This window comes from Spermophilus citellus (genome assembly GCF_964194105.1).
Source record: "Spermophilus citellus genome assembly, chromosome: 13".
Lineage (NCBI taxonomy): Eukaryota > Metazoa > Chordata > Mammalia > Rodentia > Sciuridae > Spermophilus > Spermophilus citellus.
The window spans coordinates 7,465,860-7,481,035 of NC_138193.1; the positions used below are offsets into that span (position 1 = coordinate 7,465,860).

General features: G+C 40.7%; 1 protein-coding gene across 3 annotated transcripts in view; it reads left to right on the forward strand.

Annotated features, from left to right (window-relative positions):
• MRPS9 (mitochondrial ribosomal protein S9) overlaps positions 1-15,176 on the forward strand; it is a 115,443-nt gene that overhangs the window by 59,325 nt on the left and 40,942 nt on the right. For 2 of the 3 annotated variants that reach the window (XM_081264678.1, XM_081264680.1), the window contains exons 7-10: positions 680-755; positions 3,114-3,282; positions 4,176-4,284; positions 7,965-8,134. In XM_081264678.1, coding sequence (XP_081120804.1) covers positions 680-755; positions 3,114-3,282; positions 4,176-4,284; positions 7,965-8,134 — 524 coding nt within the window. Of the gene's footprint in view, positions 1-679; positions 756-3,113; positions 3,283-4,175; positions 4,285-7,964; positions 8,135-10,189; positions 10,410-15,176 lie in introns of those variants that run through there. The other variant, XM_081264679.1, reaches the window with a different exon arrangement.

Below are 15,176 nucleotides of genomic sequence, written 5' to 3' on the forward strand. Positions count from 1 at the left end.
TATTTAGGAAGAAGCAAATATTGAGGTTATTTTTCTGCTACTTCAAGATTTACATATTAAATTACTGTGTTTGGATTTGATGTCCTTAGAAATTTTATGTGTATGTCTGCACATTTATTCAGCATTTGTGTGCTTTCTGATTTTTTTCTTTTGTAAGGTATTTCAAGGCTTGTACTTCCATTTGGCAAGCAGTAATAGATCAGATCCATCAGCCTGTACAACCAATGTTAAATTTTAGCCTAGCTATTCATGTTTCTTCTTGTGTAAAAGACAGATTTCTGAACACACCTTAAGCTGTGTGTTCCTAGTCTTTTATTTGGACTTTATTACTACTTTTGTTCATAGATGGGTTAACTTTGTGCCTATAACATCTTCAGAATAAATTATATAGGCACAGTTTTAATCTTTTCAGAATTCTGATGGCTTTCAGGTAAGTTTCATGATGGCATATTTATTTAACTCTTCAGACAAAACATTTGGTGGTGTTAGAAACTTTTCCAAACTAGACTGAGGAAACAGAATAGTATTTCTAAAAAGTGGTTTCCTTGGATGAACATACTACTATATAATATGAAAATTTGTTTTCAGATCATGAATTGCTCTTATAGGTGAGATCTTTTGTGATATAACACTAATTGCATGGTTAATTAAAAAGAGAATATATGTGATATTTTAACAGAGATCTGATTGGCAGCAGATGGCTGATTAAGGAGGAACTAGAAGAAATGTTAGTGGAAAAACTGTCAGATCAAGATGTGAGTAATTAATCTTTTCAATTTAAGGAGACCTGTGTCATAAGAATGCAGACAATTGCTGTATTAAGGATCCTAATAGTAATAGTCCTTAGAGGCAGGTGTGCCTTGGACAATTTTTCTCTTTGAAATGTATTCCTTGTCAATTTCTGCCATGGAGGAGAGCCTTATCTGTGGTAAGGAAAGTGCCATGTCCAGTCTCCAGCTCCTCCTCTTATAAGTGCCCTCATGTCCTCTGCCAGTTGTTATAGAGGACTGTAGCAGATGTCATTTTTGTCTCCTTCAGTGAGACCGGTAGCTAATTTTACAAGCTAATGATGAGTGAACAGAGCCATTGCAGGTTAAGTAGAAAAGGAATGTCGCACACGGAATTTGCAGATTCCTGGCTCATCACGTGTGCAGCGTCTGAAAGGTCAGTGGTTTTCACCTTGGGATCTCTAAACCACATGTGTCATAGTCCCTTGGAGTGTTCTTTACAACTGCAGTGTCCCTAAGCCTCACCCTCAACCTGGGGCAGATCTCGAGGGGGTCACCCAAAAATCTATCTCATTGACACGCTCCCCAGGTGAAACTTATGCCCTATGAAGTTTGGGACCCTTTCATCCTTCCTTAGACCTTAATTGCACTCTTATTTTGTTAATGTTCTAACATAGCCTGACGTGATCAGAAGTAGCTTGATGTTTTAAACATTTGATGTTCTAAATTTTTTGACTCTCTGTTAGATTCAAGCAGAGATAAATCTCACACATCCTCCCAAGAAAGATTATGTTCTTCCATGGCAGTGGCTGCAATTGTTAGTGCCTGCCACCAAGTAGATTCTAAGTCACGTTCTTCGGTTGCTCTTTTTCTTTTTTAGCATATTGTAGACATTAATGATTTGGAAAAGTTGCAACTTCCTTAAACAAGGTGTCAGACATTTGGTTAGTGGTAGATCTGGAGTTGATTTCTAACATCCTAACTGTGAAATATTGCTACACTTGAATCAAATTGAAAAATCTCTTTGCTTCTTCATCAAATGCATCATTCCATTATTTCTTTTGTTTTCTAACTGCTTTGATTGTTTTAAAATTCATGTATTTTTTCCCATTTTGGAACTATTCCAAGGATTAATACATTCATGCAATTATGAAAATAAAACAAATAGTATATGATAATCTTTTATACTTTTGGGATACTGAATATATAGAAGAAATCCTGAAGTTTGTGATTGGCATCAAACCAATCAGTGACTTCTTAAACTTTAAGCTTAGTTTACAAGTAAGGCTTTTATACCTGTAAGTGACCCTTTGCAGTTTAAAGAATAGTCATCAGGAGTGTGTGAGATGGAATTCTTAGAACAAAGGACACAGGCCAGTGAGTGGAGGGGAGAATGGAGCTCTGTCAGGCCCAGGACCACAGGTGGCTTAAGTATTTTCACCCTTCCTTGGAAATTTGCCTTTTCTGTTATTAAATCATAAAAAGCTGTATTTGAAGAAGTTTCTTTAACATTAATTTTACCAAATTCCTCAATACTTTAAATTATTATTGACAGATTTTCACTATAAAGGCAAATGGTGACAAAATTGAGTATGATTTTTTAGGGTTAGCAAAAAAAAAAGTTATCAAAAACTGGGATTCACAATCCATATTAACTAAGGATCTCAAGTATTAGTTGTTTCCTTCTCCATAAACACTTTAGAATGATTATTCTGGCTTCTAATTTTAAGGGGTTAATACCAAGTTGTTTACTTTCTAATCACATGTTCAAGAACTATTAAAAAAAATGCACAGAGTAGCAAGGATAATTTATTTCAAGAGGTTGCCCTTTAAGTCAAGTATCTCTTGAATTTTTAAATAGCTTGATTGTTCAGTTTTAAAGGAAATCATAAACATTAAAGTAACACAGCTTGAACAGCCAAAAATATATTTGCCAAATGTATTATGAAATATAATTTAAGAGGTGCATTTTCTCAAAATCAGACTCTTTCCATTTTACTATACATAACTTACTGAAAATTATTTCTAATGTTTCTTTTGATACAGTTCTAGTAAAAGAGTGGAAATTACACTTGAAGATCTTCTAAATATTTTTTTGAAAATTAATTTAAATCTAAATTTCATAATTATAATCCAGAGAAACTGATTTTTCTTTGAATGATAAATCTCTTTGTTTCTCAAAAGAAAAAAACTTAGCACTAAAGATACACAGGAGAAGTGATGCATCTGCATGCTGTTTTAAAAGCAGCATGCAGATGCCGAGGTGTCATCCTGTCAAAATTCATCAAGAAAAGCAACATTGGAAAGATCAAGTATATAAAAATAGAAAAAATCTAGCAAATGCAATTACACTTGCATCTTCTAATGAATTTTTATTGTCTGCAGTATATGCAGTTCATTCGGCTGCTAGAAAAGTTATTGACATTGCAGTGTGAGCCTGCTGAAGAAGAATTTGTGCAGAAGTTTCGCAGAAGTGTAGCTATTCAATCAAAAAAACAGCTGATTGAACCTGTGCAGTATGACGAGCAAGGAAGGGCCTTCAGCGCAAGTGAAGGTAATGACATTCCATGGAGAGAGAATGGATTGGGCGAAGACTGAGAAGCTCTGATTATTTTCATTTGCTATTGCTCTGTGGTATCCATTTGATTTGCTTTTGCTACTGCTACGTTGGATTTCCTAATTTCAAGATTCTGTTGAAGTTTTCAAAATCTTACAGTTTAACTACATCTTACAGTGTCCCAAGAAAAAGAGTGAATACATACCTACCCAGTTGAGTCAACTGTTATGTTCATATTTTCAACTGGAAGAATCAATAAAATGTTTATAATAAAGGTTTCTTCTCAAAAACTAAAAAATGCTCAGTGAAATACATGTCAGATGAAAAAACTATGTAACATGAAAACTTGACCCTCTACTCAAAGTTTTGTTGTATATGTACAGACATTTGACACGATCTGTCTTGTAAGAATTGACCTACTAGATTATATTTTGCAGCTCTCAAAAATTTAACATTATTCCTTCGTCATTTTCAACTATTGTACTGAATGAAATGTGACCTTTCCTGAGGATTCCTTTCTTTTCTACCATTTACATGTTATTACGGTATTCATATATTTTAAAAAAATTATATTATGAGGTATATACCTATTATAAATTATAAGTGAACGTTATGTAAATTGCTTTTTTAAATAAGATAACTGAATTGACTATGTTGACTGTTGAAACTAAAATAATTGCAATGTTCTAAAAGAAAAGTGAAGATCACAATCACCCCACAGAAAACACTTACCTGTCTTCCTTTTGTTTTACTTACAGTAGTTGTAGAATGTTCCTAAAAACAGTGTTATAGATTGCTCTTACAGGAAAATTAATTTTAATGTAGTTTTGTCTTATTTCAAGGCCCAGGTTTTTAAGATGTATACTAATAGGAACTTTAAATTTTTAAAGGTAAAAGAAAGACTGCAAAAGCAGAAGCACTTGTTTATGAACATGGAAGTGGAAGAATAACAGTGAATGGAGCCGATTACCTGCTGTACTTTCCAATCACACAGGACAGGTTTGATTTTTATTTAGCTTGTTGTGTAAAGAAAATATGCTCTAGAATATGTCATTATCGATTAAGAAGCCTTGTTGTTTTCTAATTCTGTTTGATTGTGTCTCTTTACTAACATATCAAACTAGCCAAGTGGACACTGTTTATTTTTCTGCAAGCAGATTTTTGAAAAAGCATCTCTGTAAATCCTCCTTAATTGACTCTTGCCCCTCTGTTAGATCATGCTGGAATTTAAGTCGTCTTAAATCTTAAATAGATCTTACATTCTGAAATGCAGGTCATGCCAAAACATAAGCAAAGCAGGTCCCCAACTTCTGGTTTGGGGGTGGCTGCACACAAAGCAACACAGCAACCACAGAAACTGACCTTGGCTCCTGTACGTGCCTTCGGCCATGGGTAGGGAAAAGTACCAGCACATCACTAGTGGTTTATGTTTGTTTTTCCTGACCACAAATACTAGAAAAAGTCGGCTTTATTTTTTGGGGGGATTTTTTTCCCGTTAAAAGAAGTTGATTATACATATATTGAGCAAGCAAAGAAGCCTGTTTCTGTGAGATACAAAATGTTTATAAGTTAAAATAAGAGCTCATCAGCTTTGCTTAGTTTTCAGTGCTAAATATGGCAGTCATATTTTTTAAACTTTGTATTCCATTCATCATAAATAGATATTACAGTTTTTCTAATCCCTAAATGTACTCCTCTTAGAGCTCTCTGAGATTCCCTATATAAAGGCCTCCTCTTGAGACGGTTATTATTTTTTCAGTGGTTACTGTCATTATCCATGAGTAACAGAAATTCCATGATTAGTTCCTCCTTCCTAACCCTTTTCCTATTTCCTGAATGTGCTGTGGCAGTACATTAAGGTCAAAAGACTGAAGCTTCTCTGATCCCAGTGCTCACGTAAGGAAAGGGGACTGTTCTAACATGGTGGAAGCTTCTGGACAGAATGATTACCTCAGGAATGTATGCTGGTTATGTTTATGTGCCTGCATCAAGAAACGGCCCACTCTGAACTCTATTTAATATCGATTAAACTAACTCTGCAGTCATCCTCACAGGGAAAAGGGTGGAGGAAGTTCTCATTTCCCTTAGGAAAACCCAGAGACCCTTACTGCTGGGTATGGGAATTTCAGCCCTGGGAGCCACAAGGAGGAATGGCATTTGACTGTTACTTGAATTCAGATATGACTCATGATTTAGTAGCATGTCCCAACTATGGCTTGGTCTCACAATTATATTACCTCCTCAGATCTTATTCTTCCATTTGAATCAGCAAATAACAAATAAGGATTGTCTCTGTGCCTAGTCTTGTTCTGGGCATTATGAAGATAACTGCTGTTTTCAGTGTGATTCCTGTCATCAAGAACTTGGGTTGGGAGCCTCAGGCTAGTCTTGGTGGGATCAAGCCCCCAAGCCTTCTCACCAACGTAAGTAGTTGTAGGGATTTGGTGGTGGCCCCACCTGCCATGGACTGGCCATCCTGTTGTAGGAGTGAGTGGCACAGGTGCTTACTTAGTCAGCAACAAAGCGACCTCTGACCAGTAGGAAGACCACAGAGTCAAGAGCCAGGAATCTTGATTCTATTTCTGGTTCTTATCTCTGTGACCTTAGCCTTTACCACAAGCGTGTGTGGCTCTGTGCCTGGTAGCGTGGGATACTTTCAGCAAAGGCCTGTGCTCTGTTAGGCAGCCAGGTAAGAGGTACTTTACCTAGTCATCGCTACAGATGAAACAGTTTCCTCACACGGTGCCAACCATGTAAGAGAGGAGACAAATGAGCATTTTAATCAATTACTGAAAAATAAAAGACTACTTATTTGATGCCAGAAGAGTAGGATTCAGATGGTATGTAAACAAGAAAATCATTTATTTTATTTATTATTTTAAAAATTATGCTGACTGACAAAGAATAAAGTAAATGTCATTCTCAGGATTTCATCTGTAATCCTGAGAGACGATGGATTGTGAAATAACTTCATGCCATGTAACTGTATTTATGTGTGCTAGTTTGCAGTCCAAGATAGTTAAAATTGATAGCAGTATAACCATCATTTTCAGTTGTTAACCCTATAGGGATTTTTTTTCATCTTTACACAAATCTGTCATTGTACCACAGAATCCCACCACCTTCCAGCTGCCCAGATTCTTTATGGTTCTTTCTTACCTTGACTACTCCGGCTCCATTACTGATATATCTCTAAAATCTATGTTTTCTGAATTTTAATCTCTTTATAAGTGTTTGTTAGGTAATCTTAAAATTTTAGAAAGCAAGGACAGGTGTCTAAGCTCTCAGACACATGGCTGACCAGGAGCTTTACTTAATCTGCAAACCCTGTTTACCTGTTGCGGGGTGCAGCCACCTCCCCCCAGTGTGTGCACATGACAATCCCATAGATTTCGTCTTGGCTTCTGTTTCCTCCTGGGAAAATGCAGTGGTAGAGTTGAATTATCAGTTTCTAAATTTTGTTTAGGTATGATCATATGGATACTACTTTAATACTACTATTTTCATAATATGGCTAGTTTGGATTTGGTTGCTTTGAAGCCTTTTTTTAAAAGGCAGTATAGATTTGTGTGTTTTGTTGTCTGAGGGGTTGTGTCATCCTGTATAGTATTTTTACAAATCCAGTTTGCTATGGCCTTGGAGGGTTGTTGGTAGCCCATCTACCTGGAGTTATTCTGCTCTTAAAATGTAAAAGGTGGCATTTGAATACTTGCCATGTGCATCTCTCAGCTTAACTGTTGAATAAGTTTGATTTGGGGTCTAAAGCTGCTGTGTCGGGCAGAAAAAGCAAATGCAGTGTAAATGGACTTTCCTAAATAAAAATTCTGGGATGACAGTGGAACTAGCTCTGTGGTGGAGTGCTTGCCTGACATACTTACGCAGGACCCTGGGTTCGATCCCTAGCACCGTGAAAAAAAAAAATAAAAATTCAGCAGAGATATTAAGGCAAAAGAGCAAAATCAGAGTCCTTGGCAAAGATGGTGGTGAACATCAGACCTGGCACATAAGTGGTTTTCAGTAAATGCTCATTCAGTTGAGCAAAGAAGCTGCAGGCCGTTTCCTTGCCATCCTCTCTGTGGTGTTGGCTTCGGACCACGTGGCATCACTGTTCCCAGGGAGCAGGCCAGACTGCGGCTGTGCAGCTTAGTGAACTGCCATTGGACTGTGTGTTCTTTTTGTGGAGGAAGAGTTTTAAATGTTATTTCGTTGACTTTAAAAAGTAACCATGTCAAGTTAAGCAGTATACATTATGCAAATACATTATAGTATACTTGACTTAGAAAATCCAAATGGCATTTGATGATTGCTTGGTTAGGCCTATTAATTTTATATCTGATCATTGAATCTAGAGAGGGTAGATTCAGTTGATTAATGCAGTCTCCCAACTTCAAGACTTTACGAGGTTATTTTCACGCCTCACGAAATTCTCATGAGACAAAGGAAACCAATAACCAGTAAGAGAGTGTATTGCCATACTCTGTAAGTGCATTGCTATATACAAAAAGAGAGAGAGAGAAAAAAAAAACCTTACAATCTTGGTGTGATGAATTGATTGACAAGAAGTTTGAAAGGTGACATTGGCATGCAACAGTTTTTAGAAACATTCAGAATGCCAACAGTGTATGTAGTCCTGTATCTTTATAGTGGAATTAACTGGATTTATTTGTGATGTGCTTTAGAGAACAGTTGATGTTCCCTTTTCACTTCCTTGACCGCCTTGGAAAACACGACGTGACCTGCACAGTCTCAGGGGGCGGGAGGTCAGCACAGGCAGGAGCAATACGCTTGGCAATGGCAAAAGCCCTGTGCAGCTTCGTCACCGAGGATGAGGTCGAGTGGATGAGACAAGGTATGCATTTGGGTGGGACACTGTGCTGTCCCCTCTACCTACAGGTATTTCCCGAGTCTTGTCCTGATGACCTGAAATCTGGGAGAGAATACTTGGTTCACCATGCAATCTTACAGCTTGTCAGCTGCTCCTTTCATGCTCCAGAATTGTACAGTATTTTTCAGGTTTGATTTCTACAAAGGGAACTTGAATTAGAACAAGAAAAGGGGGGCACACTCCCTGTGATGTCTGCTAAAATATCCAGTCCAGAGGTTGGGAAGGTTGACTTTGGCTTTAAGACAGATTGCTTGTTTTTCTCTTACCATAGAAATTTGTAATTTGCTTGGTTAATGATAAAGCACTTTAGGCATTTCTGTCCAAGATTAATGGAGATTTTAATTTTTTCCATTATGATGTTAATGTGAATTTTTTTTACTCCACTGGGTATGGCCCTGTCACTTGAGCAAGAATCTTCGCACTGTGGGGAGAAGAATGTACACTTGATTCTTTCATTGGGGTACTACCTGGCATTCATAATAAATCTAAGGTTTGAGCCAAAGGTTGTCTTTGCATTGAGAGGATCCAGTGCTGTGTGTCCTGTGACCTGCTGCACAGCCCCGTGCGAGTTGCTTGGTTCACAGCCCCTCTCTGCCAGGGAAGGTGACCTGCCTGCTCTCTGCCTTCCAGCATCCGCCTCTGGGATCCAGGATGGGCACGGCCTGTGGCTTCGGCTACTTAATTTTTTGTCTTTTGAAAATCCATTTGCTTGTAAACAACTTGCCATTATATGGATTTATTATCTTCTCATTATCTACTACTATGAAATAATTTGATAGGATATGACTTAACTAGTCTGGACTCCTCTACATATCTGAAAGTAATAAAGCATTATTACTAGGAATTTAAACTAGAACTTAGACCTTATCAGTATTTTGGGCAAAATATTCCATGTGTGCCCTTTAAGTACAAGTAAGTGCAAAAGATTATTGGGTATATAATAAGCTTTCTTTAGCTATCTGGCCATTAAAATACCACTGATAAAATACCTGTGCTGAGCTGGGGCTGTGTGGCTCAGTGGTAGAGCGCTCGCCTAGCACATGTGAGGCACTGGGTTCAATCCTCAGCACCACATAAAAATAAAATAAAGATATTGTGTCCACCTACAACTAAAAAATAAATATTTAAAAAATACCTATGGCATGTATCAAATGAAGAGAAGTGCTAGTGTTGAAAGAGCAAAAAAGATGAAAGAAAAACCTTGGTCTATTTCTTTGTTTACAAAAGCAGCTCCCAGGGGTTCTCCTCATGGTATTCTGGGAATCGGGGTTTTTGCTCACATACGAAGGCTCCAGCCACTGCTGGGGTGCTTCCACGTGGACCATCTGCTGAGAGTAACTCAGTGATTGTCTGGAAACATAATTGCTCCTGAGGATTAAGGGAGAGGCAGCTTCCAATTTAAACTGACTTCATCCTTCTAGAATAAACTACCTGGCACAGAGTACAACTCCAAAAATGGTTATTTAGGTTCTGAAACAAAGTATCAAGGACTATAATTTTCACAAAAATTATCATAACACACAGTTTTTTCGTCATGTTTGGCAAATCCTGTTTGTACATGTTTGTTCACGTACGTACACTGCTGAGTTGTGTTCTCCGTGGGCTTCCTCACACCTCACCGTGCAAGGCATTTCCTCCCTACCTCTTGCCTCCATTGAGACTCTCACCTCAGCACTAACAGGTGTGCACGGGGAGGCCCTGGGGGTGAATAGCAAGCGCCCACAGAGAGTGGTTTCATCTGAGTTGAACAAGTTTAAAAACCAAAAAGGAGTCATAATTCTCTGCAAAGCAGTCTCTACATCACTGATGTTTGTCTCAGAAATTGAAAAAATATCCCAGGAGAACAAAGGCAGACCACCGTCCTGAGGCTCTCCAGGGCTGCTCAGTTATTGGGGTCTGGCTGCTTTCCTGTGGGCCTTTCTGACAACAGTTCCGTGGATTCTTGTGGTTCACCTACTTTTCTGCCAGACAGCCTGTATTTTCACAAAGCTCACAAAGGCTTCTCTCTTCCTGCTGCAGCTGGACTACTGACTACAGATCCTCGTGTCAGAGAGCGGAAGAAGCCAGGCCAAGAGGGAGCCCGCAGGAAGTTTACCTGGAAGAAGCGCTGAAGGCTGGGGAGGGGCGGGAGGGCCCGGTGTGGGGGGAACAGGCTCGATCCGCATCTGCCAGCCAACGTGAGGGCACCACTGGCAGAGATTTGAGTTGTGAGATGATTTTTTTTAAAAAAGCTGCTTTGTAAAGTTTACGATTAATAAATAAGTTGTAAAAAAAAGGATGCTTACTTCATTCTTCTACTTAAACTTTTTCAAAAGATAGTTTTAGAAGCATAATTCATAAAATCTTGGCATATTAGACTTGAAAGGAACATTCAGCAAAATCTAGTCAAGTTACCTCATTTTGCAGATGAGAAGGCTCAGTTTCAAAGATTAAGCAGCCTACCAGAGCCAAACCATTGCTAATTTAATGCTAGACCTAGACTAGAACTCATTTTGCCTGATTCTGTTGTTTTCCCACACAGCAGTTGTTACAATGTTCTTTTGAAATTGAGAGGTGAGAGTGATGTTCAGAAGAATGAGGTGACTTCGGTGCCTGTGCCAGGAGCTTAGCAAGTGGGAGAGAGCTGAGCTGCCAGCATGAAGGCTGGTGACCACCGCAGCCAGGTGAAGGTCACAGGTGAGCCGTGATCACCCACTGCGACAGAGGGAACAAAAGACTAAACTCATTTTTGAATCAGCTTTGTATGGGAAGTTTTAAAAATAATCTTCTATATGTATTTAAGGTGTAAGATACCATGCTTTGGTATACATAGTGAGATGACTACTGTAGTCAAGGAAATTAACATACCCATCGTCTCAAATGTCTCCCTTCCTTTTGCAGAAAGATCACCTAAAATCTCTTCTCATGGCAAATTTCTAGTGTGTTACAATATTATTAATCATCATATTGTACATTAGATTACTAGACTATTTCACATAACTGCTATTTTTTATCCTTTGACCAATATCTTCCCATTCCCCCCCTCCCTCAATTTGGTAACCACTCTTTAAGATTTTGCCTCTAGGAGTTTGGCATTTTTAGGTTTCATAGCAAAATTCCATGGTGCAGTATTTGTCTTCCTGTGCCTGACTTATTTCACTTAACATAATGTCCTCTTTTTGTATCAAATGGCAGGATCTCCTTAAGATTGGAAGATATTCCACAGAGAAGAGATCTATGTATCTGTATTAGTCAGCTTTCTGCCTCTGTGACAAAATATGTGAGGTAAACAACTTAAGAAGAGGAAATATTTATTTTGGTTCATGGTTTGGGTCCATGATCACTTGGTCCTGTTGCTCTGGGCCAAGGGCAGAGCAGAACACAATGGCGGGGGTGGGGGTGGGGATGGGGGGTGGAGCAAAGCTGCTCACCTCACAGTGTCTAGGAAGCAAAGAGAGGAAGAGGCCAGGGTTCCAATAGTCCCTTGAAGGGCACGCCCACAATGAGCCAACTTCCTTTGCCTAGGCCCCCACCTCTGAAGGCTTCACTGCCACCTATGGTTATGCCATAGGGTGGCAACCAAGCTCTAAATACATGGACCTTGGGGACATTTTAAGATCTACATCTAATAAGCATAGTTTCTTTATTAGATCTGTTTTGGATTCCATTTAAAATCAGCAAAATGTGAGAGAGCATCTTCAAGATCCTCTCCCTGGAGGCCTTGGCAAAGGTGGCTGAGGAAGGACTGGGTCCAAGGGGACAGGTGCAGAGGCATCAGAGTGAAGACAATCTGGGCTAGGAGGGCCACTGTGCAGTGGCCCATGGGGTGGGGGAGCAGGCTGTGTTCCTGGTGACCAGCAGAGTCAGGTGTGGCAGCAGTGCTCCAAGAACCTTTGTAATTGGTTACAGCCAGACATCAGCAGTCACACACAGGCGTCTGGCCAGGAGCTGGACTCCTTGGTCAGGACTGAGTGTTACATTGAGGAATTTGCTCAAGGATTCTTAAGGTCCCTTAAATGAAGAAACTTGCATTTTAACCTTGATGCAATTTTGCATGTGTTTTTTGAGTGGGCTACTTTTGAATCTGCTTCAATGCAATTGGTTTAATTAAGAATTTAGATATTTAGATCCTTGGCCTATGGATGTAGTTCAGTGATACAGCGTTGCCAAGCATGAGCAAACCCGGACGCCATCTCCAGCATCACACATAAAAGAGAGACCCTCAATTTTCCTTTATATAGACAATTGTATAATATGTATATCTTCAATGTTTTAAGAAATGTTGGATAAGTTCTGAGATATGTATCAAAAACCCTTACCTAGTAATGTCAAAAAAAGGGAGTAAGGACCGTCCTCTGGTGCCCAATGCATTCTTTATCTCAGATGAAATTGCAGAAATGCTTTCCGTGCTTCCTTCTCCATGGCAGTCATTCTCAGGTGACACCATGAATTGTGGCCTGTCTGTTGGCGCATGCCTCTTAACCGCTTTGACGAGAGAAATGACGAGGGCTCCCCGCGCCCCACCCCGCCCTGTGGTGGGGTTTGTGCAGATGGTGTGGACGCTGTGAGGTTCTGTCAGCCCTTGTGGAGTGCCTGCCGAGCCCTCGCCATCCCTGGTGTGGGGAGACCATGCTGAGCTGACTGCAGCCTGTGCTATCTGGTTCTGGTGTCAGTGACAGGGAGGAGACAAAGCCTAGCAAGTGGAGACCCAGGTGTTCATGATAAAACCAGGAGGGACTGAAGACCAGGCCTTGAAGGAGGGTAACACCTTGATGAAGAGGCACGGAGAGGACCGCAGGAGGCAGTGGTGAGGAAGGAAGTTGGGATGTGCTGGGAACCAAAGGCTGCAGGCCTGGGGCGCTGGGGACGGAAGGAGCTCAGCAAGGAAGCCTCCAGGAAAGAGCTGAGGCTGGCGGGCGTGGGGACACATTTCACTGTACTGCCAGTTGGGAACCACTGAACCTTTGTTTTTTCCTGAGAGAATACGAGTCAAGACTAGAACTATGGTTTTAATCTATATTTAGCAGAATTATATATATATATATATATATATATATATAACTATATTTATCTAGATATAGTAATGAGATGATACTAGAACAGTGGATTCAAACTTTATTTTAGCAAGATGTCCCCCTTTTAAAAATATATATATATATTTATGAAATATGTATGCATGTCTTTACATATATTTTTATATGTATATGAAGTAGGGTCATAGTATTTAACAAGCAGCTGAGCCTTGTTAAGTCTTGCCTTCCTGTGAGGCAAATCTCCTAAACCCAGAGCTCCAGGGAAAATGCTTAGGAAATCTGCTCCAGCAGGCTAACTGAGCTATTGCAAGAGCAGGGGTTCCAAAGAAGCAAGACCTAGCAGGAGTAGGCCAGGGAGCCGGCCAGGACAGCACAGAGGACAGGAGGGAGGGAGGGTGGGTGGCAGAAGTGTTTCTGAGCTCATCTGTACAGATGTGATACCTGATTGACTGTAGGGAGTACAGATGTTAAATGTGAGTCAAGCAGAACCCTGGGGATGTCAAAACTAAGAACACTGGAAGAAAAGTTCAGTGGAGGACGACACCAGAGGAGTCAACTTGAATTTTGTTGGGGCTTGGATGTTTAGGAGCCTCCTCAAACACCTGAAATGCTTGGAACGAAGAGGCTGGGACTTGGAGGAAGGGTCAAGCTGCCAACAGAGTAGGGAGGTTGTCACATGGAAGGAGGATTGGAACATGGGCTGGGATCAGCCAGGAGGGAAGCAGATGAAGGCTCAAGCCTGGAAAAAAGACTTGAACCTGCACAGTCAGACGCAGGGAGAAGAGCAGCAAAAGGAGGAGGAGCAGCAGAGGAAGAGAAAAGCCGACCTCGGGTTTCCTGGAAGTTAGAGGGCAACCAAGGAGAGGCCCTGGGAGAGGAGGAAGTGCAGGCTCTTTCTTGTGCTAGGTCAGAAGGAAATGCACCTTCTTCAAGTTCTGCCAGTGGTTCTACCTGTGTCTTGATTTCCTCACTTCAACTTGGGTTCCATTATCTGTCCTCCCAGCCCTGCCTGCCATTTTGTGACAGTGAAGTAAAAAAAAGCATTTTAAAAGAGCTATCTGCACTGATGCCACTGTGACCTAGGAACTGGGGAGGGGCATTGTTGAAGTGAGGCAGCTGAGGAAGAGGGTCAGAGCACACCCAGGCTCAACCCTTGTCCCTTTGTGCAGGCTTGGGACAGGCTCCTTTGTCCACAAGTTCGTGCTGGAGCAGGCCACAGTCCGTTCCCAGCCCTTGATTCCCTTCCTTCTCAGACACCCCAGCTATCTTTGGTGGAAATGCCTTGTTATGATTTGGGTGTGAGGTGTCCCCCAAAAACTCATGTGTGAAACAAGCCAGGAAGTTCAGACAAAAAATGATTGGGTTGTGAGAGCCTTAACCCAATCAGTGAATTAATCCCCTGATGGGGATTAACTGAGTGGAAATGAAGGCAGGTAGGGCGTGGCTGGAGGAGGTGGGCATTGGGGCTGTGGCTTTGGGGTATATGTTTTGTAATTGAAGAGTGGAGTGTCTGTCTCTTCTTCCTGATCGTCATGTGAGCTGCTTCCCTCCGCCACACTCTTCTGCCATGATGCTCAGCCTCACCCTGAGCCCTGAGGAATGGAGCTGGCTCTCTAAGGACTGAGACCTCTGAAACCATGAGCCCTCAAATAAACTTCCACTAAAGTTGTTCTGGTTGGGTCTTTTAATCACAGCAGTGCAAAAGCTGACTAAAACATGTCTGTTGGGCAGTATTTTCTGTGTTCACACATTGGGAAAACCGCCCAGGACTATTTTTAAAAATGATCATTGGATCAGATGATTGTCTTGAGATAGCAGCAAGACTACTACTCTGTGCCAAGTCCTGTTGTAAATATTTTAAAAATAAGAACTCTTCCAAGGGACTAGGGGTGTAGCTTCTTGCTCAGTGGGAGGGCACAGGCTTAGCTGTGTGAGTCCCTGGGTTCAGCCCCTAGCACCCAACAGAGACAATGAATTCAGTCCTCCCTGCAACC